The following is a 26,152-nucleotide window of genomic DNA, read 5'->3' on the forward strand; positions in this document are numbered from 1 at the left end:
AATTTTTGACGAGGTTTGTCCCATTCCCATAATGAAGAAGCCAGGGGCTAGCCCAGAAAGCATTGCAATGAAGTAGGCAACCTCTCTGTGTGAAACTGTTGAATCTTACAATGATTCAAACATCTGTGTTAGGTGTCTGAATCTCCCCCCATAATGCACTGGTGCTGGAATCTTGACTTCAGCAGCATGAGACACCACTGCATGTGTAACACCAGTGGTGTAGTAGCACTCTGGAGAGCATCAAAATGGGCTGCTAAGCCTGCAATAGATGAACTTGCTGAGCCTTTACGATCTTGAATTATTAAGGAAGTGCTTCAAATACATTTAGAGGTGCCTGGAACAGCAGCAGCATGAGAGCTCTATATAGGCCCACGCTAATTGTAACTCACTGTTAAGCAGGAGCTCTGGGACTGCTGAGGACACCTTCTTTAGTGAAGCAAGAGACCCCTTCTGACACCAGTCTTCGCATATTGCCTTTTGGGGCCATAGAACTTTCAGCACAGCAGAGATAATTCCAATAACAAGGTACAGTCAAGGTCATGAGTCACAGTCAAGAACAAGTACAAGGTCAAAAAATGAAGCAAATACAGGAACAAGGCTTAGACATGGAGAATAACATAGAGCCAGCTTGGGCCATGAATGGAAGCCAAGCGTTTTTGGTACCAAAGTGATATCCCGAAGCAGCATTTTGTGTCAGAGCATGCTTCCTGTCTCCCAGAACACATTTGGCAAGGAAGATATAATTAATAACTGAGATTTATAAAATCTATACCCTTTCATAAACTCTATATTGAAACCCGGTTTGCATGTTTGTGTTGCTGCTCCGACAACGATGGATGTTTTAATAAAACATAGAATTTTGGTTTCATATTTAAAGGACAAGCAAAGGGTACTAAAGAATTAATCCCCTCTAGAAGCATACCTCCAGTGGTGTCATCGGTGCACTTAAAGGGATACTGTCACGGGAAAACATGTTTTTTTCAAAACGCATCAGTTAATAGTGCTACTAGGATGGAACTACTTTCTGGCAGGCTGTTATCTCTCCTACTTAATGTAACTGAATCAGTCTCAGGGGGACTTGGCTTTTACTATTGAGTGTTGTTCTTAGATCTACCAGGCAGCTGTTATCTTGTGTTAGGGAGCTGTTATCTTGTTACCTTCCCATTGTTTTTTTGTTAGGCTGCTGGGGGGGGGGTAAAGGGAGGGGGTGATATTACTCCAACTTGCAGTTGTAATAAAACCTACCTGCCCTGGTGGTCTAGTGGGGTGGCAGGGACGCCCGCCGCACCGCCGTGTGGCCTCTTCCTGCGCCATCTCGCCTTCCTTAGGGCGCGCCTGCATGTTGTTTATCAGCGCAAACACGCTGGCGTGTTTGCCCCAGTGCGTTTTGGCGCGAATGTGCACGATTTTGACGCGAATTCTTTCCTCAATAAAGCCCATTCTGACTGCAGACAGATGCCCATGATAGAACTTGGTTTCTAGTGGTTTCCTGAGCCTTGTGCATCTGATCTGAATCCTGTTTGTTTGATTACCCGTGTTTGACCCAGCCTGTTCTTGACTACTCTGCATTCCGTATCCAGACCCTTGCCTGCCTACGACAACTCTTCCAGCTTAACCCCTTGATTGACAACCCGGTTTGACCCTTGCCTGCCTGACGAATCTGATATCCACCTGCCTCGACCCAGCCTGTCTGACCATCCTTCTGCCTAATCCTTTTGTACCGTGACCTTTGGCCCAAAAGACTTTGCTAACAGCCGTGCCCCTTTGCCAGCCAGAACATGTCGCCTTGTACCCCTCGTTAAGTCCAGGTGGCACCCAAGTAAGCTGAGGGCTCCTCCCGAAGCCCAGCGGTGGTCACACTACTGGTGAAGCCGAGACCAGGGTTCTTGGCACTTGTTCTGGTATTGGGTGCCAGTCGTGACAGCAGTACAGCAGTAAAGAGTAACTGAAGTTTATCAGATGCATTTTGAAAAAAACATGTTTTCCCATGACAGTATCGCTTTAAGTCTGTTTTCCTGATCTGTAGCCACATACAAAAAGAAATGCTAAGTTCTTTAATGGAAATATCCATAATTCAATGCTCCTCCACCAAGACCAAGACTGGTGCATGCACAGTATCAAGTATTTGTGAGCATGCTTTCACAGACAAGGAGAAATAGCAACAAAGATGGTTGCTATGGTGACAAGTGAAACGCAGAAGAGGCATATACACACCAAATGGCTAGTGTGAATACAAGCTTGTGTGCTGTAAATTTTTCTATTTGTTACAGCGCATGATAATCTCAAGCATGCTCAGATCTAGTGGAAGGCAGAAAATTGGTGCATGCGCATTTAGGTACACAGCACCATGTTCATTACATCTGAAGATCCAAGATGGTGGGTGCAATGGAGGGGGAACAGAGGAAAGTTAAAAGTGCACTGAGGGAGAAGGGAGAGTTATTCAAAAAGGCAGACAGGCACAAACCAAGTAACAGAAAAGGCTTCAAAACGGGGTCACAATGTGGGTAGGAACAGATTAAAGCTGGCCATAGATGTGCTGATTATTAGGTTATATTGGACGAACGGACATCCGTTCCAATCTTCCGACAAGCAACTAACCATTTAGATTAAAATAAAATAGCAAAGAGAACAAATCAAACGATGCTCAGGCCATTAGTTGACAGACATCAATCAAACGAAAGTCTGCCATTGATGTCGTCAGATAGGCAATAGATGAAGAGATATTATCGGTACCCGATATAAATCTTTTAACCTGTCCAATCGACTGAACAACCGATTGTACGAAAAATGTCAGGACAATCCACACACGGTTATCATACAAATCTTCATTTCAAAGTATTGTTATGTTAATTTTTTTCCTTCCTTTTCCTACTTCAACACTGTTTTTACATTTTCACTTCTATTTCTTCCTTCCTGTTTATGGCTAGAAATATTAATATATAACTAAAAAAAGGTGTATGCTGCTCTTCCAAAAAGTAAAGAATTACTGATCATATAAAACTCCACCGCATGGGTCAATTAAATCATCCCCAAATCAAGCAGCAGAAAAAGTAACTCACTGGCTTTTATTAAACAACACCAAGACACATTAAGGACCTAAACCTCCAGATGCTTAGACTTAACTTAACATGCATACAGTATTTATTGTTAAAGGGAAAGGAAAGTAATTTCACACTAGGGGGTGCCAAATGTTAGGCACCCCAAAGTGAACGTATTTACTTACTTGAAACCCTGGGCTAGTGGTCCTATCAGAAGAAAACTGCACCAGCCCGGGGTTATTCCAGTGAGCACCACAGAGCAATCCTCTTCTGGCTTCTTCTTGCGGCTGTGCATGCACATTAGAGTGAAAAGCTGAACTTTTACTAAAAAATTGGCTTTTCCATTTTACTGCGCATGCAACTGCCCTGGGAAATTTTAAGAAAAAAGAAGCTGGAAGAGGAGAGATCCGAGGTGCTCGCTGGAATAACCCGGGCCGGTGCATTTTTCTGCTGATTGGAGCACTGGCCCGGGGTTTCAGGTAAGTATATACATTCACTTGCGGGTGCCTAACGTTTGGCACCCCCAAGTGTGAAACGACTTTCCTTCTCCTTTAAAGAAAAAGTCAATTACAATTAAAAAACAATTATACCTTTAGCCAGCATTATTAAAAACACCCTAACCTATAAAAATAATGACAATGCAGATTAGATCAAGGGGCCCCTAGTATATATATATATAATCCCATTTAGATATAAATTAGTGAGTCATAGAATCCACTGTTAAAAGCTCCCAATTTCAATACCAGGCGATATTAGATGTATAGGTCTGATTCTGCAGATAAATTTTGTCCATTGGTTGATTCCAAAAGGCAAGTAGTAAATATGTATATACAGCAAGGATTTTAATGTAACATTATTGAAATCTTGACGTCTAACATCTTTATAGTTGTAGTGGTAATTATGTGGTCTATTTTAAACTTCGTCCACCAGTGCCAATTGCCATCCAGATAATATGAATAAACCCATTTAATGTGCTGTAGTTGATGGAGCAATTAGTAAATAAAAAAACAAACAAATACAAAAAGTATTGTAGAAATTATACCTATATTAGCTAACAATAAAAATACACTGCAAGCTTTCGGAGCACCAAGGCCCCTTCGTCAGGCAAAATACAAATGAAAGCTAGAAAGGCACAGCATACATACTGTTAGATCAGTGAAAGGTATTCGTGGGCAATAAATTAGGAAGTTACAAATAGATGGAGATTAAATGTAGAGATAATACATAATACAGGTCAGACTATGTGACCTGACTGAATCCAGACTCCTGGACTATTTACAACCCACCCTAATTCATTGTATTACTTCTACTTTTAGGGGGTTATTTACTAAGCTCCGAATACCTGAAATTCCCCGAAAACTGAAAAATTTGTGATTTTTTTAATAAAATCAGACTTTTAAAAAAATCACAAATTTTTTGGAATTTATTAAACCCCGAGGTCTAAAAAGCCAGAATATAAAAACACGGCATTTCAAACCTGTCGAGGTAGCATAAAAGTCAATGGGAACAGTCCCATTGATTTTTGGTTGTGTCGGGGGTTTCGGGCAATTTCACAATGTTTTCGGAGCTTTCGGGTGAAAACTCTGAAAAATATCGTGACAATCTGAGCTTTTCCCGCAAAAGGTGATTTTCTGGAAAATGTAATAATAAATAAGCGTTAAAAACACGACCGGGTTGCGGTGGAGTTTGTAGCAGCCGCCATTGAGATAAATTGGGACTTTGATAAATAACCCCCTTAATCTCTATCTATCTTTAACTTCCTAATTTATTGCCCATGAATACCTTTTACTGATCTAACAGTATATAAGCTGTGCCTTTCTAGCTTTTATTGGTATTTTGCCTGACTAAGGGGCCTTGGTGCCCCAAAAGCTTGAAATGTATTTTTATTGTTAGCCAGTATAGGTATCTTTTCTACAATACTTTTTGTATTTGTTTGTTTTTTATTTGTTATTTTTGCTACTGGCCAACACAGTACTGCAGTTTTTGTTTTGTGCTGGAGCAATTAGGAAACCTCAGTTCCCAGATACAATTAGCTAGATTATTATAGTTACAGTTAAAAAACCCCTACCCTACATAGACCCCCATGCCTCCCCCACAGCCTATATGCTACCCCGGACAAATGCCCCTAAGTCTTTACTTACCCCTCAGTGCAGATTCTCTCCAGCTGAGTTCACTAACGCCATCTTCAGCCGCTTCGGTAATCTTTGGGTCTTCTCCCAACGCTTTGGCAATTTACGTGAGTTTTGTCACATGCACAGTTACGAAACAGAAAATTGCTCCAACTGCACATGCGCAGATATGGCACTTTTGGAGCAATTTTCTGTTTTGTGACAACTGTGCATGTGCCGAAACTCACAGAAATTGACAATGCATCGGGAGAAGACCCGAAGATTACCGAATCGGCTGAAGATGGCGCCCGTGAACTCTGCTGGACAGAATCTGCACCGAGGGGTAAGTAAAAACTTAGGGGCATTTGCCCGGGGTAGCAGTTAGGCTGGGGGGAGGAGGGAGGGGGGTCTATGTAGGGCTACCATAGGTGTCAAAACTATAGAAAATGCCATCCCCTTCTCTAGAATCTATGCTATTAAATTACATTACTCACATCATTTGGCTTTGAATTCCCAAAATCCAGATGCCAGGGCATGTAACACTAGCCACAAAAGCTAGATGCAGCATTTGCAAGCCTTTGCTCTAAAGCCAGATACAGCACCTGCAAAATTCTGACACACAAGCCAAATACAGCTCCATTGCTGGTACCACTTACAGCAGTGGCACCCTCTTGTCAGCGTGCAGATGGTGTGGATTTTGGCCGAAAATGATCACTTTGCTTTTACTTCATTATGCTAATGACACAAATCTTATTTTCCCACCAGTGATGAAAATATCAAAGCACTCCTGACATGCACTCCTGACATGCACTCCTGACCTGCACATCTGTTTTTAGCACGGACAGGGATGGCATCCACCTGTCAGCACGCTCATGGATGGTTTTGCCTGAAAACAATCAAGTGTGCATTTAAGGGCCAAACATGCACACTTAAACTCCCAATGCACAGACTTGCAGATGGATGCCATTCCTTTCTTTGCTGTTTACCATGCTGTGGAAAGAAGCACATTGGCATTTTATCTGCTGGAAGAAAACCACAATGTGTCATTAGATTAATGATGTAGAAACAATAATTTAGATTACAGAAAAATTGGCTATATAAAGAAGGGGTGGTTCACCTTTAAGCAAACTGTTAGAAAATTATAGAATGACTTTTTAATTGGCCTTTATTTTCTTTTTTCATTTGTTTTAATGTGTCTTCTTCTTCTGACTCTCTCTGACAACTTTCAAATGGGGGTAAGGCTACAAATTTAATGTTTACTTTTATTACTCATCTTTCTATTCAGGTCATTTCCTATTCATATTCCAGTCTCTTATTCAAATCAATGCATTGCTGCTAGGGTAATGTGGGTCCTAGAAACCAGAAATTGCAAACCGGAGAGCTGCTAAATGAAAAGCTAAATAACTCAAAAACCACAAATAATAAAAAAACAAAAACAGTTGCACATTGTCTCAGAATCTCTCTCTCTCTCTCTCTCTCGCTCTCTCTCTACATCATACTGAAAGTTAATCTAAAAAGTTCAACAAATAATGTTTTACCTTCTGCTTCACTTTGATAAATGCAAATACTTATTTATGTCATCTTACTGTACTTACCTTAAAGACCTATAATATTGTTAATACTCTGGTTTAGTCAGTCAGACCTTGTACATAAATACACTCCCAGCTGACACAATTCAGTTTGAGTTTTCCCAAGGGTTTAAACAGCAATTTCTAATTTATGTGTCTCAAAAGGCACAGAATATTGACAATGGAAAGATGATGGGAAAGTGGGGGAAGTTCTGGGCTCTGTGCTGGTGATAAGAGGTCACACTGCCCCCAACTCATTAAGGATCTGCAAAACTCCACTTAGCTAAAATATTCTACAAGCCTGAAAGAAATGGGGGAGGACATGAAAGGGAGTCACAGGGTTTGGAGAAAAGGTTACAGAAAACAAAAAATGGCCTGGAACAGTTAAGAATGAAAGGGTTTTCTTTAAAAAAAAAAAAAAAAAAAGACAAATGAAAGAATGTGTTTGAATGTGTGACAGTGAGTAGTGAGCTGTGGGACTGTGTGAAAGTCAGAAAAAGTGACAACTTCACCATTTCAAAATAAAAAGTGTTGATGGGTAAGGGAGGAAAAGAATATTAATAAAAAGAAAGAAATCAGAGAAAGGGTTTATATAAAGAGCAAAAGTAGTAAAACTAATGTGAAAAAAACCGTTTAGGAGGAGCTATTGACCAGTAGGAGACAGAATACACAAAAGGCTTGGCAAGATTTGTCCTGGAGCCCGGGAGGAGGAGGGGGCTTTTAGTGAAAAGGTTTTGAAAAAGTCAGACCCTCGTCTGTCGCCTTCCCCCACTCCTTGTAGAGTTTAATAGAATGTCTAAGATTCAGCAGCCCGTGGCACAGTAGACACTATACAAATGACGCTCACCGAGACAAGAGAGAACGCGTCTCAGGCAGACCGTGTGGGTTACAAATGAAGGATATATCAAACATTTATTGCTCCAGACCCGGAAATTCTGGTTCAGAGGCTTGTGAGCAGATATGAGTGTGAGATTTGAGAAGAACTTAGAGTATGGGCAAAACGTCAATGCTAGCTTGCGTAAGCCTTTATTTCTAAAAGTATGGGCCCGTCATTAGTCTGGCAACACGCTAGGGTTTGACGGCCGGAAGAACTCGTTGTTGTAAAGTCCCATTTGGCAAAGAGGGCGAGAAATATTCTTCTGTGGATCTCTCAGTAACTACCACACTAAAGATGTTGGACCGGGGAACAGTGGTGGTTTGGGAATGGCAGGACGAGACATTTTGGAAACCTTACAGTCCACAGGTTACATCCTACGTGGAGCAGGTGATACAGGAGACGCCGCGTGCAACCTCTGTTAGTCTGGGAGAAGCAGATCCACGTTTGACCTCCTACATCCTGGACCTCATTTCGATGAACCAGTTTAAATTGGATACTGGTAAGTAATAATAGTGACCACTTTATTTTGGGATAGCTGGTCTGGCTACTATGAATAGTATAACAATGTGATGGATGTGGGACAGGTGTACATGTATATAGAGGTATACATATATAGATATATAGAGGTATATATCGCTCATGGCGCTTCGAAATGTTCGAGTTACGGAATTTTCGCTTGTTGATGCAAATAGATGCTCTATATTATCAATTACAAATGGCAGTTGTTTAAATGTGCGCTTACCTTTTTTATATAACAAACTGTTGGGGAGCTAGCAACTGGAGCTGTGATTATTTCCAAAATGTTAATGAATAAAAGGGGGAAGGGGATTACTAGTAAACTTGTTTATAGTGTTTCTTGTCATTGTGTGTTTATTTTTCTCGACTCCTGCATTGTATATAGGAAGGTTTATGCATAATGGTCGTGACAGCCTTTTGTGTTAAAGGGGCAGTTTACCTTTTAGGATGTTATAGAATGACCATTTTTAAGCAACTTTTCATTATTTATTTTGTATAGGTTTTTAATGATTTGCCTTCTTCTGACTTTTTCCAGCTTTCAAATGGGGGTCACTGGCCCCATCTAAAAACAAATGTTCTGTAAGGCTACACATTTATTTTTATTGCAACTTTTTATTGCTTATATTTCTATTCAGACCCTCTATTATTCATATTGAAGTCTCTTATTCAAAGCAATGCATGGTTGCTACGGTAATTTGGACCATATATTTTAGTTTAGATAGCACCTGTAACCCTTAATGTTTGTTTCTTCATCACAGGGAAAAGACCATTTGCAATGTTTTCTTTCCTAGAATCTTTTAAAACACAGTTCTGGGCAATAGCTTTTATTATTTGAATGCCACCAAGGCTATTTTTTTATTATAATATTTTTTTTTTTACCATCTAGTATAGTGCTTTATGCATCTGCCTCTTTTGGGCTGGTCAGAGATGCATTCACTGACAGGTAAAGCACTGCGTATCTTGACAGCGCTATATAAATAAATGATGATGATGAGGTAGGAGTTGTGGCATATTGATCCCAAAGTAGGATGTACTGACTGTACATATGGCACTTAGTGAAATGTGGCTGGACCATTTACGATACTTGTCCACCATTCAGTGTTTCACAGAAGTGCTATGTGCACTAGTTGTGTTTGTGTCAAAGATGTGTGGATACTCTGTACATTTTTTATTGTATATCCATGTTATGTACATTTATTGTTATATGGAGCTCTATGTTACAATGAAGTGGATATACAGTCCTGGGGATTTAAGAAATTGGTGTATATTTACTATGGATTAGTAACCTATAGCAACCAGTAGATACAGATAATTCCATATAATTATCAGTAAATCCACCTCAGAAAGACAATTGAAAGCAAAATTTAGATTTTCTGGTATGGGTTACCTCTCCAGAGTTAAGCTGACACCAGTTTATGAAATGTACACCATGTGGCAACACACAGTTTAGCATTCATAGCTCTACTTATTTTAGTACAACTTAGCCAACCCTAAGGCTTTTAGCAGGAATACAGTGTGCAAAGTGCCAAAAATGGCTGGCTGCTGCCAATTTTGCACTTTGCACACTGCCTTCTAATAAATTACCCCTATTGCGTATTTAAGCATTTACGATTTACGGCATGCAGATGTGTAGCAAAAGCTTCAAAAGAAAATAGTCATCAAATAAACAGATCAGATCCAAGGCCTAAGGGCAATGGCACAGGGGGTTACTTGTTGCCTACCTGCAGGCATTTTTAATGTAATGTGAGTAGTGTTGCCACCTTTTCTAGAAAAAACTACCGGCCTTCCTATATATTTATCTTTTTTCCCTATTAATAACATTGGGATCAACCATAATTTTTACTGGCCAGGCCGGTAAAATGCCAGCCAGGTGGCAACCCTCATTCAGTGCAATGATTAGGTGTTTTTCCCCATGTGCTATTGCCATAACAAATATTTTAGATAAGGGTTTGTTTATTCACATCACTTTATCTCCCTCTGAATAATTTACTCTGTTTATAAGGAGAGAAGGGTTGTGAGTTTAGTAAAAAAAAACAAAAACACAGTATTCCATTAGTGCTTTAAAATGGCAAAATGAATTATGTATATTTTTAATTGAAAGACTAGGCATTATACATCTCAAAGGTGTTTTAAGTATACTAAGCTATACTACATCTAAGTTTTTTTTTATGTGACTATTGTCTCTGAATTTGTTTTATTAGGGCATAACATCAAGAAAGTTGAAGCTTTCCTAATTTTGTTCAGGTAGAGAATCCATTATCGGGAAACCCTTTATCCAGAAAATTACGGGAAGGCCATTACCCATAGACTCAGTTTTAAGATAATAATTAAAAATTTTTTAAAATTATCTACTTTTTCTCTGTAATAACAAAACAGAACCTTGTACGGGCAGTCCCTGGGTTAAGTATGAGACAGGGTCTGTAAGTTTGTTCTTCAATTTAATTTGTATGTAAGTTAAAACATATACATTTACTTATTGAATGCAACTTAGACAGATGTTTTAACATAGTATTTATTTTTACCTTTCTGTGCATATTTATTTTTACCTTTCTCTGCTCCGCAGTAGACAACAGGGCCGGAACTAGGGGTAGGCAGAGTAGGCACGTGCCTAGGGCGCAAAGCTGAGGGGGCGCCAGGCACGTACCTGCTCTGTCACCTACCCCGTGTCCGGTCCCGTCTCTCCCCGACTGCCACTGGTGGCTTGCGCATAAATGCTATTCTGCGCATGCGCGGACACATTTTGCGCATGCGCGGCGGAGCGTAATCTCGCGCATGCGCGCCGGTGCAGTCAAGCGAGCACAGAGCCGGCGCCGTGGCCCACCAGGTTGCCTAGGGCACCTGGTCAGGTTGACCCGGCTCTGGTAGACAACACATAGAGGGGATTTGGGCAGGTGGTTTATTAAAGCTAAATGCTAATAAAAGTCAAGCAAACCATAGTATGTTACTGTAATTGCCCCCGTTTATGTGAGTTGTATGTAAGTTGGGTTTACGTAACTCGAGGACTCACTGTTCTTGATACCAACAAAGAAACAGTTAATCCACACTGGTAGCAAAACATTCCCATTGGGTTTATTTAATGTTTAAATTATTTTTTAGCATACTTAAGGTATGGAGATCCAAATGAAAAAGTGAAATGTGAAAATATCCCTACTCTGGATTTCCCCAAGTCCCAACCATTGTGGATAACAGGTCCCATACCTGCATTTAGTACATAAAGATACACTTTTTTTTCCGGCAGAAAATGTAAAAGCAGTAATACAGGGGGAAAAGGCTTATATGCAGAGAGGTGCAGCTTGTGAAACATAAGTGGAATCTTTTGTCTGTAACAGAGGTGAATACCTTGAGTTCTGACTTCGACTTTTATAGATGCTGGTTATAAATCCATCCAGAAATGTATCTGGATTTCTATGCAGTGTTCATGGAAAGTCATTTCTGTTTGAGGTCAGGGCAGGGGTCCTAGACAGAACAGCTGTTCCTTTATTATTCACTAATGTAACAGTTCAGTCCCAGCTGCATGGAAATCAGTTTAAAATGTATGCACCCCTTCTAAACAGCACAATTCAGATAACCACAGCAAATGCAATTAAGTTTTCCTTATGTATAGAAAATACAGAACACACTATTGTAAAAACTAAACCTATAGGAAGCCATAAGGATGTTCCCTTGTCGTATAAAGGCACAAGGCCACTGATGCATGGAGTGAGTATTTGGATTGAGTGTAATTTAGAAATTTGGAGACTGTAAGATGTTTTCTCCTGTCAGTGGGTCACAAACTTTGGTGCAAATTTAGGTATCACTGATTTTGATACAAATACTGTTGTCTCCATCATATATAAAGTTAGTTTTGAAGGGCACAAATTGTACAAAACTTGTTTCCTGGAGTTGAGGGCTAATAGAGCCTGCACTCTGGTTGGGGAAACAAAAGTATTTTACAAAGAAAACCAACCTCGCTATCGCTATGCCACACCCACTGGCAGTGAGCTGCTGGTGTGGGCGGCCATGTTGGGGTACATGAATTACAGCATTATCGCCAATCATACATCATGCTCATAATTTGTGAACTAAGAGACTCACTGATTATGTATGCTGTGCCCCAACATAGCCATCTGCATCCGAGCTCCCTTCCACTGCAGGCAGCAGAGCACTAGATGTGTGTGTGTGTGGGGGGGGGGGTTCTTTGCCTGCACTTAGGGTAGGGGAAACAATACATGATATATGATGACCTTTAAGGTGACCAGCTTGTTGCGCAAACAAATACTGAGCCAGACTTCAGGCAGGCATAAGCAGAGAGGCATGCTAAGTAACAAACCAGACATCAGGGCAGGTGGCAGGCAGAGATGCAAGTCTGCTGACAGGCCACAGGTTAAAACAAGTTAAACTACAGAATAAAGCAAAAACAAATAAGCTAGATAGTAGATCACTTGGTTAACACGTGGGTGTTCTTCATGTGGTGCATCTTTCATGCTTTCCATCACACAAATGCAGTCCTATAGTTATCGGATAGTACACCTAGTTCCGCAGTGAATCGCTAAACGCAGTGCAACACTGAAGCTGAATACAATGAAGATCTTGTGTAGTGGAAACTTGTATTGTCCAGGTTCTAGGCCTAGTGAATCTGAAAGATTGTTTGCAATAAGGGCGGAGTTCTGGAATAGAGTCCTGCGCGGGTCCATTTTTTGGGACCCGTACCCGTACCTGAAACCTGCAACCCGGACCAGCAAACCGAATTCTTACCCGCTTGGACCCGCAACCCGACCCCCAAGTACCTTATCCGCAACCCGCTGACCATCAAGAATCAGGAAGTGCTGTCATTGCAAACCGGAAATTACATCATCGGAAGTAGCCATGACCAGAAAAAAAGGAGTGAAACAGGAAGTGCTGTCATTGTAAACCGGAAGTGACGTCCAGGGGCGATCTGTGGGCTGCTGCCGCCCCCTCTCCCGCTCCGCGCTTAAAAGTTTAGGAGCGGGTCAAAAGGGGCGGTATCGCTGGTGCAATCAGTGCGTACTGTGCTTTCTGCACTAGCCAGTTTTTTGCCGCTCCTTGTAACTGGCCGTTTACTGCCGTCTAAGGCAAGGTGCTCACCTTGCCTCGTGGCAGGAACGGCCCTGGTGACGTCATCGGAAGTAGACGTGACCAGAAAAGTAAATATCTCTATTGAGAAGACCCGCAGAACTGCCGACCCACGTCTATACCCACACCCGGAACTTCTATCCGCAACCCGCAAGGTACCGCAGGTTTTTACGGGTAACCCGCTGGTAACCGACCCGCTGCAGGACTCTATTCTGGAATACACTTACAGTGGTAAGACACTGGCTTCCATTTTGATAAAACATAACCAAATACTGCCAGATCATATATTCATTATGGACTGACCAAAAGAAAACAAAGGAGGAATGGATTCAATTGACTTTTTTGGTGGTGGTGGTGGGGGGGGGGGGTTGGTAGCATTTCATTCCTCTTTGAGGCTTTATTGTCTGCTTACTGGCTGTGGTCTTTGTCTTTCTCTGGATTAACTTGTAGGGGTATATGGAGGTTGTAACAATTTTGAAGAAGCATTAGTGGAGAATAGTTTTCAAGATTATTCATTATTCATAGTTACTGTACTTTTTTATGAGTCATACTAGCATAACCAACTAGCATATTAAGTTGCAAGTTCTGGAATACAATTAATTTAACACATTTTACATCTATGACAGTGTACAATAGCTATTGTGCTGTGCAAACAGATTGGGAAACTTAAAGCATATTAATATAGATTTTCAAATGCTAGTGTGGTGCTCTAAAAATATAATCCATTGTGTTTTATGTTAACATGCATTGCTAGTGATATAAGTAAGCACCCATGCCTGGTATCCACCTGATCTGTGGATAAAGAAGTAAAGGTGTCTCCATACACAGGCCAATATAATCTACTGACAGCTTAAATCATTTATGTGGCCCTCGATCCGACCATCCGTATTCACCTCGTTGTGAACCAATCGTTGGGCCCTAGGCCCACAATCGGAACAGCCCGATACCGCCCACCTCAAGATAGGTATATTTATAGGCTGCTATTAGTCGTCATCTACACATCACTTGTATTTCCCTTACTTATTCTGTAGCTAACTTTTTAAAAACTAGAATAGATCAATGCAAAGTGTTGCTGTATTTAAAAAAAAAAAGCAGTGAAAAAATTTGATCTGTATTAATGGGATATAAATTCCATTGAGAATTTAAAAAAAGGCCCTTGTACACATCTAAATAACTCAATATCCCTTTATGACCCAGTATCTTAGGAACCTGTGCTGTGCGATTGTTTATTACACAAGAGCTGTGAGTAAACATTAGCTTTACTCTTTATGATATGGCAAATAGAAAAACATTAAAAGTAATTTTTTTTAATGCTGCGTGTAAGTTGTATTCATTACTATCCTTCTTTAAAGGACATACAGGTCTCCATCGGTCGTCATCAATTCGGGGGAGGGGAAGTTTGACCTCAAGGTCCCAGTCGCTGGGGGGACATAAAGGAATCTGGTGTGGAGGGAAAGCAGCTGGGGTTTGAATAGAAGACAGACAGATGCCCTGAAAGAGAAAGGCGAACTGAAGAGAGAGGGGGTGGGGAAAGGCATAAGGAGGGTGGGGGGTTCACAGACAATAAGTAGCGTTAATAATGTCCTGGGAAAATGGACTTTTCTCACAGCCAGAAGGGACCCTGGCTATTATACTCTGTTATGGAAATACTGCTCATGTCTAGCAAAGACTTCCCACAATTAATATCAGTCTTCTAGATTGCTACACCTGCCCCCTTCATATGACAGTTCAATAATATTTGTACATTTTCATAAAGACTAAATCTGTATCTAAGATATTGTTACCTTATTGTAAAAATAGTGGTGCTATCTTCTGTTTTATCACTGCACTGCTTGACTATAAAAAGCACCAGGGAAGCCAGTATCCATGAGTTAAAAAATTAAAATCTATTAAGTAATCATTAAAAATCACATCAGAATGCCTCTAATGTGGGCTACCCACTTTACACGTTTCGTGGCTCCCGACACTCCATCAGAAGCTAAAAAAACATACCCTATAGTTTCAGACTATCGGAACTTGCTCTCTACGATACATATGGCATTTCAACTGCTGTTGTGCTAAGGCAAAATATATTGACATTTAAAACTCGCATATCACCTGTCACTGTTTTCTTTAGAGCAATATGGGAACACATTGCCTAACTAAGGCATATATAACCATTACAGGCAGCATCTCTTATTTTTGTAATTGCTATTTCTTACCAGGGGCCCACCTGTCACTGCTACACCTGCTTTCGGCAGTTTGTCTCCTATATATCTCTGGATTCCCTCACAGATAATTATTTTGTTTATCTAAATGCAGCAGTTAATAGCAATTATCCATCGGAGTCCTGTACAGAAATTCGTTTGTAAAAACTGAAAACGTTGTCACAGCCCTTATGGCTAATACAGGTGTTTATCAAAATGCTCTTGGGTTTTTATTATGAAAACTGATTGTATCTGCTGTGTCTGGCAATTTAAACTGACATAAATAGGAAGAGGCATGGGTGGTATCAGAAATCTCAATGACAGCTAAAACACACTGTTGAAAAGCCAGTAGCTTATTTGGGGCGTGCGTGTGTGTATAGCACGTTTTAAATAACGGTACCGTAACTTCCAAGTACTACGCCTCCAGATCCTAAAAACATTATACAGAGAGAGGCAGATTGTAGCGACTCCCCATATACTTTAAATACATTGAGCGGCCATGGAAATTGATGTCCCCCAAGCTCTCCCTGACACCACTACTGATGGAGAAACTGTCCTATGTTTATCCTGTGGAGAAACAGCCAAAACTATCCATGCCACAACACAAGATAGGGCTTTATGTGGATGACCTGATAATAGCCACAACAGACCTGCAAATCTTAATCCCACATATTATCCAAATCTTATAGGACTTTGCAGCAGTCTTTTACTACAAAATGAATACTGACAAAATGCAAGCCCTACCTATAGATATTAGCCTGGAGGCGCTGTTTGTCCTGAAGCAGTCCTATGCCTTTGACTGGCGTACAGATTACCTTGACTACCTGGGAATTAAACTAACCAGATTGTTCCATACCCTCCACAAATGCAACCACAATAAGATGTTTCTCAAACTTTCTTTACTTACATGTCTTAGATGGGTAAGAAGCATATTACTTTTCTTACTAAGGTCAATTCCTTTACTCTCATGTAATGCTTCTTAAAAGTATTAAAGAATTAAAAGAATTGCTAATGACCCACTATACCGGCCCATTGATAAGTGTGGCCTGGGAGTGCCTAATATACATAAATACTCTATTTTAGAAGCAATTAAGTACTTCTCTACCAAACGATATCTGCAAATTGAAATACAAGGCACCCTGCCACAACATCTGGAATGTTTGCTTTGGGACAACCCCGAGCGAGCACCCCACAGATACCCAACGCAGCTCCAGACAGTCTGAGATCTACTCTGGGTATGGATTAAAAAGAAACCTCAATCTTTTGCCTTTCGTTCACTCCACAATCTGTTGATAACTGTTGACGACCCCCCCAAAAAGGGAAACCCATGTTTAAATGTGGAAAAAGATCTCCATATTCAGCTAGATATAAAGAACTGGGAAGCAGCATTTAGAGGTGTCAAACAAGCCACAAAGTATGCCAACCATTTGGAAAACAGCTCGGTGTTGTTTTTGAGTAGGTACCTCACCCCACAATTGATGGCCCACATGTACACTAAAGCATCCACTATGCTGGCGACTGTTGTGGCCACAGGCACAATAGTACATATATTCTGGGAGTGCCTCTGTATTCAAAATCTCTGTCGAGAACTGTCCCATTACATGTACATTCATGTTTTTGTTTTTTTTTTAATTCTGAGATATTAAGGGATACATGTACTGTTAACATGTGCACAGCGACACCTGATGGTCAGTTTCCAAACTTTCTGACCACCAAGTAGTCAAGGAAGTTGTCAGGAGAAAGAAAGAGGGCTGGTCTGATTTTCTTATGGTTAGAAAAAAAAATTAGAAACCTTTCTCAAAACTTTCCTAACCAGAAGAACATCAGACCAACACTTTACAAAATGTATTCATATTAACAGTACTTGTATCCTATTATTTAAAAACAAAAACAAATGTACACTGCAAAAGTTCATAGAATATCACCCTCATTAAATTTACATTATCTTATTTTAACGGTTTACTTATCATTTAAGAATCACCCGCACATTTCATTTTGAGAGCATGCATGGAAGTGAAGCCAGCCAATTTTTAGCACAAGCTTAGCAAATCAAAAGAAACGGCCTCTCAGCAGTTTTAAATCTTACAGAAAACTGCACTAATCTGAAGCACATTTAAACACAGAAATATTTTTATTAATGAAAAATTGTGGAAAAATTATAACCTTTGCCTGTTCCCTTATTCTCTGCAGGGATTTTGTTTCCGGTTAGAAGAGTGATTTTCCCTATATCCAGTGCACCAGGACAAGGTGTCACATGGGAAAGAGAAGTTAATCCAACACAATGGGTCCCATTAGAAACAAGATTATCAGCTCTGATCCATCAGGCACTTGAAAGAAAGCAGCTAGGAGTTCATCTTGGAGAATCCTGCACTGGCTCCCATATTTGCTTCCAAACAATGACCCACTTGGACTTTGCATCACAAAAGAGGGTAAGGGTTCGAGTCCGGACCCATGCCTCTTATCCTTCATCAGAGAAAAAATATGGAATAGCAAAATCCAATTTTGCAACTGGATTTTCGAATAGGATCAGAAACTGTGAAAAAGAAACATTTTTTAACTTAACACAAGGGAATCCCAGCATTGGACCTAGTTTTGGACATGGGAAAGCCAGCTCAAGTGAACCATACAGGTCAAATCAAGAAAGGGTGAACTCAAGCCTTCTAAACACTAACCAGGTTCTAGTGAATGAAACCAGTGGGGAAAATAACCTGAGTATTTATGGAATTGCAAATCTCAAAACTGAAGTAATGAACCATAGCCATTTACCTTTAAACTTTAGTAATGGACAGGCGAATGTCTGTTCTGGTCCAGTGCCTTGTAACGATGTCATAAATGGTAATGGTATATTTGTGACTTCCAACACTAACCATATGCACGCTACAGCAAGACTCTTTAACTCTGATCATGAACAATCTAATAATCAGTCCAGAGCATTCAGTCCCAGACCCATACGTCCTAACTTGAACCCAATACTAGTGAATTCTGAAGGAAAAAGTATGATTTCTAGTAGAGAAATGGTCAGAGTTTCAGTGGGTGGACCTAACAAAGTGTCTGAACCATTTGTTTCTGACTCTAGAAATGTCTTAAAGCCCAGAATGCTCAGGTCAGACTATAAAATGGCAGACTGTAGAGTAGATAAAGTAAATTCTGAATCTAATTATAATCCTTTTTTAGTAGGATTGAACACTGAACCTGGCTTATCCAGGTCTGACTTTAGACCAGTTGATCAGAAGCCTGAATTGGTTAGGTTAGGTTCTACACCAAATGACTCTTGTATTGAACTAATTAGGCCTCACTCTGGAACTGAGGTTTCTAACCCTGTATTGAATAGGTCTAATTATAGACATAGTCACAATCAACTTAGATATGGTAAATCTGATTCCAGATTTGATGATGCTAAGTACATATTGGATACATCTTTCTATAAATCAGATGATCAGAAACGCATAGTAGAAAACAACCATGGAATTCCGTTGGTTATTCAAAGTTCACCTTGCACTTGTCCTCAGTGCATTTTAGTACACAGTATAAAATCATCTAGCTGGCCAGTACAACAATTAAACACGAAGACTATAGGAGTCCAGAAGAGTAATTCCCAACGTACAGATGTAGCCAAAGGAAAAGAAAGGTAAAGATGCTTACTTTGATGGCTTTGACAGCTTAAATGAATGTCAATTAATACCTTATATATATTTATTTATTTATTTACTTATTTTTCTGTGATTTCTTTTAACAGAATCCTCCCAGTACCTCTTTGCAACATGAAAGGTTCGGGAATTATCAAGCCTGCACTTGCAGGTAACTGGGCAACAATGGTTTATATCAATGGTTTTGATTTGTGATATATGATCAGACTTAAAATCAAAACCTTGATTTGAATCACATAGTTATAAATCTGTTTGTATTTCAGGTATTGGTGGCCTTTTAATGAGTTCAGCAGGGTTTCCTGTTTGCCTTTCTATTTCAAGTTCTCCTGTGTTATCCCCCCCACGTATACGAAATAAAGACATCAAACCTGTACCAGGTGTATTGGGGACTTGTCGGAAAGTATATAACAAGAAAGGTGAGTATTAATTTCTGCTCCTTTTAAATTATGGCTTCATTGCTTTGGCTATTCTTAAGGGTAGGGGCACACTGGGCGATTCGGGGAGATTTAGTCGCCTGGAGACTAATCGCCTCGTCTTTGCGGCGATCAATCTCCCCGAACACCTTCCCTCTGTCTTGCGCCGGCTATAATGAAAAGTCTCCTGCGGCATGGCACACGCGGCGCTTCGTATTCCGAATTTGCCTCATGAGGAAACTTCGGACGACTTCGGAATACGAAGTGCCGCGTGTGCCATTAACAATCAGTACTACATCTGTTTTACTGTCCTTAAAGTGGTGGTTCCCTTTTAGTATGATATAAAATGGTCAAAGCAACTATTCAGTTGGTACTTACTTTTTATAGTTCTTTATTGTTTTCTTTAAACTTTTTCCAGCTTTCAAATGGGGGTAACTGACCCAATCTAAAAACACATGCTCTGCAAAGCTACAAATGTATTGTTATTACTCATCTTTCTATTCAGGCCCTCTCATTTTTTTATTCCAGCCTCTTATTCAAATCAGTGCATGGTTGCTAGAGTAATTTGGATTCAATCAACCAGATTCCTGAAATTGCCAACTGGAGAGCTGCTAAATATAAAGCTAAATAACTCCAAATCCACAAATAATAACAAATGAAAACTAATTGCAAATTGTCTCAGAATATAATTCTGTACAATATAATTCCCCTTTGTGTGGCCCCCACATGAAAGTCTGCCTGCTGTGCCTGCTTACCTGGTATAAGATTTTAAAGATGTCCGTACTGAGATTAACTGGCCTCTGCATTGTTTACACCTCAAATTCATACTGTAATCCCCCCTGCATTGTTCACACCTGTAATTCCCTCTGCATTGTTCATACCTCATACAAACTGCTTTTGGGGCACCAGCATTGTGTCACTGTATGTAGCCCAGTATGAAAAATTCATCTTAGAGTGGTCCTGAGGTTTCCCTGTCTTGTGTTTTATTTTGCCTTTCTATGCTACCTTTGCATGCCATACTCTGCCTGTCCTATGCTCCCTGTGTGTGCCATACTCTGCCTGCCCTATGCTCCCTTTTTGTGCCATACTCTGCTTGTGTGTGCCACGCTCTGCCTGCCCTACTCTGCTTGTGTGTGCCACACTCTGTCTGCACTATACTCTGTGTATGTCATACTCTGTCTGCCCTTTGCTCCTTGAGGGATGTGAGCCTGGTAGGGTTTGTTCTGGGGTATTGTTAGCATTTGGAAATTCTCGTTCGTGTGCCCTTAGATGTTTAATCATGTGCTGGGGGTGCTGTGTTATCCACAGTGGAGGAGGAGGCATACAGTATGTATATAAGGTTTTTTTAATATGACTTACAATTTTCAATTTAAAACATGGTCAGTACAGCACTAGCTTCCATTATCAGCCCTCTACCACGTAGGCCAGAAAAATTCTGACCCTCAATACCACAGGAGTTGGACAGCACTGCTCTACATCATACCAAAAGTTATCTCAAAGGTGAACAACCCCTTTCATTCAGTGCTGGCTTCTGATTAAATAGTGCCCTGGGGTGCTTGGCAATGTTCTTCAGGGTACTGACACTGTCCAAACTACCGTGGGTGGAGACCTCTAGGTCTATAGAAATACCCTTTTCCGTTGTTCTTATGCTCTTCCTTTTCTTTCAGGCAAGAAGCCAGAAGAAATAATCAAGCAGTTTTTGCAGAAAGTGAAGATTCCTTTAATGGAGGTGAGAGACAGTTTCTTTAAATACCTAGAATAAATTGGTGACCTGTAAAATCTGACTTTAGTTTGATGGCACACTGTAAGATTTGTCTTCATGAGTAAATCGCGGAACCACAGATTGTCCAGAAAAAGACTTTTCATGGTATAACACTAAGATCACTGCAAGTAAAATCTATTACTTGCAGCAATGCGGCTTAATCGAGTGAAATTGCCTTCTTTTGCATTTTCCACCGATTGTTGGATTACTTGCCATGATCTTGATGTTTTGTTTTTTTTTCAAGAAATTTTGCTGCTTATAGTATGAGGTGCAATGGTTATGGAGCATGGTGCAAAATATAGAACCTACCATTATAATTGAACCTGTTTGGAGAACATACTGTAACACAGCATACAAGGCAGCAATGCCAACCAAAATTGTGTTTTTATATACAGGGTAACCGTAACAATGCTGAATCCAATTTTTTTGGGGATAATATTCAGATAAATTCACTATCTTTGCTGGACTGACACTTAATCAGTCTTTAATGTACCTGTGTGTGATTTTAAAATAGAGGTATGGAACCTGGGGTTTTCCAGATAATGGATCTTTCCATAATTTGGCTCTCCATTACTAGAAACTCATGTAAACATTAAATAAACCCAATAGGCTGGTTCAATAAGGATTACTTTTATCTTCGTTGGGACCGAGTACAAGCTACTGTTTTATTATTACAGAGAAAAAGGAAATCATTTTTAAAAAAGTTGATTATATAGATAAAATGGAGTTTATGGGAGACAGACTTTCCATAATTAGGAGCTCTCTGGACCACGGGTTTTCGGATAACGGATCCAATATAATAATATTTTGAATTGTAATTTTAGCCCTTTTAGCCCACCAACATCTGGGAAACCAAGCTTAAAAAGCAGTGATGTAGCCCAATAATAAACACTGAATACTGCAGTAATTCTTTAATGGAGAAGGAAAGTCTAAGGGGCAAATTCACTAAGCGCCGAACGCTAGCGTTACTTCGCTAGCGTTACTTCGCTAGCGTTACTTCGCTAGCGTTTGTCATTTTCGTTACTGCGCAAATTCACTAACGAACGCTGGCGTAGTTTCGCTAGTGTTACTTCGCACCCTTACGCCTGGCGAAGTTTCGCTAGCGACGTAACTACGCAAATTCACTAACGCGCGCAGTGTACTGAACGCTACCTTTTACGCTAGACTTCCTTCGCCACCTCAGACCTGGCGAAGCGCAATAGAGTAGATAGGGATTGTTTCAAAAAAAGGCAAAAATTTTTCTAAGTCCCAAAAAACGCTGGCGTGTTTTCTACATTATGGGTGATAGGCTGAAAAAGATCGAAAAATTTTTAGGGGCTCCCCTCCTTCCCCCCTACATTTCCTGACTCATGGCAACTTACCTAGACAGTGGGCACATGTGTAGGGCAAAATAAAAATTTTATTTGATGATTTGAAGGTTTTCTAGCCATTTGTAGTGCTGATACGTATTCCTCCATTGAAATTTGAATTTCGCGCCGTATGCAAATTAGCCTTCGCTAGCGTAACTTCGCTTTACTTAGCAAATCAACGCTAGCGCAACTTCGCAACCTTACGCTACCCCTGAGCACAACTTCGGATTTTAGTGAATTTGCGAAGCGCTGGCGAAACTACGCCTGGCGAAGTGTGGCGAAGTGCGGCGAAGTTACGCCTGGCGCAACTACGAATCTTAGTGAATTTGCCCCTAAATCTCTGGGGGGGGTGATAAAGTCTTAATTGCTGGGAGGTGCCAATTTTTAGATTTCCCTCAGTAATTGTAATCACTTACCTGATACTAGGGGCAGACAATCCTTCCCAGGGTACTTCTCACCAATCACCATGGAGCATTCTTCTTCTGTTGCTTCTCTGTCTTCGATTCCCCCCAGCCAACGCGTGCTCGCATTTTTTTAAAGTGTGGAGAGCACTAGCAGAGCTAAATTTCCATTTTAAAAAATGGAAATTCAGCTCTTAAAGTTACCAGACGTGTTCTTTTCCTCGCCTGGTAACTAGCCGCTCCTTGCCACCCTGAGGCAAGGTTCTCACCTTGGCTCACGGCAGGAGCTGCACTGTTGGCACCCCCCAGTGATTTAGGCTTTAGTCATGCACAGGTCAAGAGTTTTTGACCTGCAAAGATTGTAATCCACCCGCTTCCAACCTGGACCTGGACCTGGTCCGACCTGCCATGCTGCAATCCCTTATATACCCCCACGCACCATGCTGGTGGCCCCATGGCTGACCCACTTATCTCTGATGTCACCAGAGGGGGTGCACAAGCATATAAATTAATGTTGTAGGTGGTGTTGATCCAGGGATGCAAATTGAAGGGGGCTGGGGCAGATGATTCTAGGCCTACAACCCACCCAAGAAGTAACTTTGTGTCCCCACCCTGTGGGTCCCACCAATATATCTAGATATTTGTGTGTAGCAGACAATAATCCAGTTTCTGTCATAGTAACCTCACAAGCCTAGATCTTCCTTACTAGATCTTTAGCCTTCTCTTTAAACTATGAGGCTGGCCTTCCTGGGGAGGGGGGGGGGGTGCTATAGTAGTAGCTGGTGGGGCTAGCCTAATAGCTAGAAAGTAAAAGAGATTTAATTTTTAACGCTTGCTATATAGATATTTTGTAATTACAAAAAATAGAATAATGAAAAATACTTCAACTAAATGTATTATACTGCTAAACTTGTGTTTTCTAGAAAATTCTATATTTTGTCATTAAATATTTCTCTTTTTCATATCAACACATATCAAACTTTGAAGCTTAGCATTTGTCACACTCTTTAATGTTTCTATTCAATTGCTTGTAGGATTGTGTTTTGTGTCTGAAACCTCTAGCAGATGGGAAGGTGGGCAAGTTATATCGTTGCTCTCATAGCCATCATGTGCGCTGTCTGGCCCAATTGTACAAGGTAGGTAGTCATAAGCAATAAAGAAAAATTTAAAGCATTTAAAGTATCACTAGCATTAATACATGTAAAAAAACATATCTCATGGAAGTTTTTGAGTGTCAGGAATTGAATTAAGAGATCATTTTGTCACACAAATGTGTTAATTCTGAATTCATATCAGATGTAGATATAGCTATATTATCTTTTATATGTAAAAGTTATTTACGTTTTTGACTAGTTCACCTGTTGAGATGTGGCCAATTTGGATCATAGGATTTTTTTTAATACTGATGCCCCCTAGTTGCCATACATTTTGGTCAAGCGTTATTTTTCTCCTCTAAAGGGTTACTATACACCTTATACAACATGAGTTCCATTATCTTTTTGAATTCATGCTGAACAAGGGGCTATATTACCCCTTAAGTTTAAAAATGATATATTCCTCAACATTAGCCTTTTAATTATTGGTGACTACATTGTGAAGAGTTGTTTAAATTCTACTACTTGCTCCAGCTCAGACCTTTTGAACATTATATAACATATATAAATAAATTACCCTTGCTGTATGACTACATATCATTTAATGAAAATCATTGTTCCACAACCATCTGTGTTATGGGAAGACTATTTAACTAACCAGGTTTGTGACCTGACTTATATCAAATGTATGAGGTAATACAAAGAAGTATATGGAGCCTCAGGTCTGTAGCTGGACAGCACAGATCTAGACAATTGACAGTACAGGTGAAGTGGGGCTAATTATTATGGAAGTTGTCATTAGGACCACAGAAACCCTCCAAGTATCTGTCTTCCATTTGCTGTTTACTGTGTAAAAGTAAGAGGTTGTATGACTTTAGCCTGCCCAAAACCTCACACGTGATTGAATGTGGACCTAATGGATTCATTATGGAAATTACATGTAACGAGGCATCTAAGATCCCACCTGTATTAGCAGATGCAGACCAACATCAAAACATATTGATTGGTTATTTTCCAGTATTTTAAACGACTTTAATGTTTCAGTATGATACTGGGTCTAGTTTGATGAAGATGAAATGTAACTAGAAATGCTGAAATCCTTTAACAGCAACTTCACCCCCTGACTACAGGATTAGTTACTGCAGCTATCTCTGTTAGGGCACCTAATCATCAGGAGTGACTAAATATATATTGTATATATTGCTTATGGAATAGATGCACCTTAGTGCTTAGCTCTAACACCTCATAGCACAGAATGAAGTAGAGTTGAACAGATTCCTCCCTTTTTTGGATCAGGCAGGTTTCACTTGCCAACTCGAAGAATATGTGTCACTATGAGCCATCAATGGGCATGGCACTGTGTTGGTGGGGGTGAGAATCAAGATGCTGCTCAGGTGCTGGTGAGATTGGGAGAAGCAGTATTGTGTAGGGAGTTATGGGATAAGCAGGGTGTTGTGGGGATGAGCAGCGGGCAACAAACTGTTCTGGAAATTGAATTTTAGTAGATTGGAGGGAGAAGCAAGGCAGAGGCAGCCACATATTGGTGCAGGGTAGAAGGAACTACTGTGCAGGGTGTTGTGTTAGAAGGGTGAGGTACAAAACATGTGTTATTGGAAGGGTTCTGTGTGCAGATAATGGATGAAAGGGTAAGGGGCCCAGTTGGTAATGCGTTAATGGGTGGAGAATAGGTCTAGACTACGAATCAAAATAATCCCTGGCTTTTCAGATACAAAGAGGCCCTAACAACCACTCACCATCCCAATAGTGACTGTCCATGGCAATTTACAGCAGTCCCTCTGGCGTTTGCCAGAACCAACAGATTGCCAGTCCGGGCCTGGTGGAGAATAGCATAGCACCAATAGGCAGGGAATTGTTGTGGGTTAACGAGAAAGGCAACAGGGATCTGGGAGTGGTTGTAAGGGTCAGTAATAAGGCTTCAGTGGGCAGGAAGTTATTGGGGGTAAGAAAATTGGCACTCACAGTTAAATCTGTGCTACCTTGGGTGACGAATCTCCCAGAAATGCAACCCCCTTCACTAACATTACTCACTGCAATTTGGCTTAATCACAGGAACATGATGGGTGTATTTAGCATTTCAGAGAACTATTCGGTAGGCAGGG

At 40.5% G+C, this 26,152-nt stretch overlaps 1 protein-coding gene across 1 annotated transcript in view; it reads left to right on the plus strand.

The window, feature by feature from the left end:
• The first annotated feature begins 7,550 nt into the window (after positions 1-7,550).
• Positions 7,551-26,152, plus strand: part of dtx4.L (deltex 4, E3 ubiquitin ligase L homeolog) — a 34,858-nt gene continuing 16,256 nt past the window's right edge. The window contains exons 1-7 of the mRNA XM_018224770.1: positions 7,551-7,595; positions 7,787-8,090; positions 17,557-18,994; positions 19,103-19,164; positions 19,277-19,429; positions 21,094-21,155; positions 23,973-24,074. Of these exons, the coding sequence (XP_018080259.1) occupies positions 7,551-7,595; positions 7,787-8,090; positions 17,557-18,994; positions 19,103-19,164; positions 19,277-19,429; positions 21,094-21,155; positions 23,973-24,074 (2,166 nt within the window). The remainder of the gene's footprint in view (positions 7,596-7,786; positions 8,091-17,556; positions 18,995-19,102; positions 19,165-19,276; positions 19,430-21,093; positions 21,156-23,972; positions 24,075-26,152) is intronic.

This window comes from Xenopus laevis, chromosome 7L, assembly GCF_017654675.1.
Source record: "Xenopus laevis strain J_2021 chromosome 7L, Xenopus_laevis_v10.1, whole genome shotgun sequence".
Lineage (NCBI taxonomy): Eukaryota > Metazoa > Chordata > Amphibia > Anura > Pipidae > Xenopus > Xenopus laevis.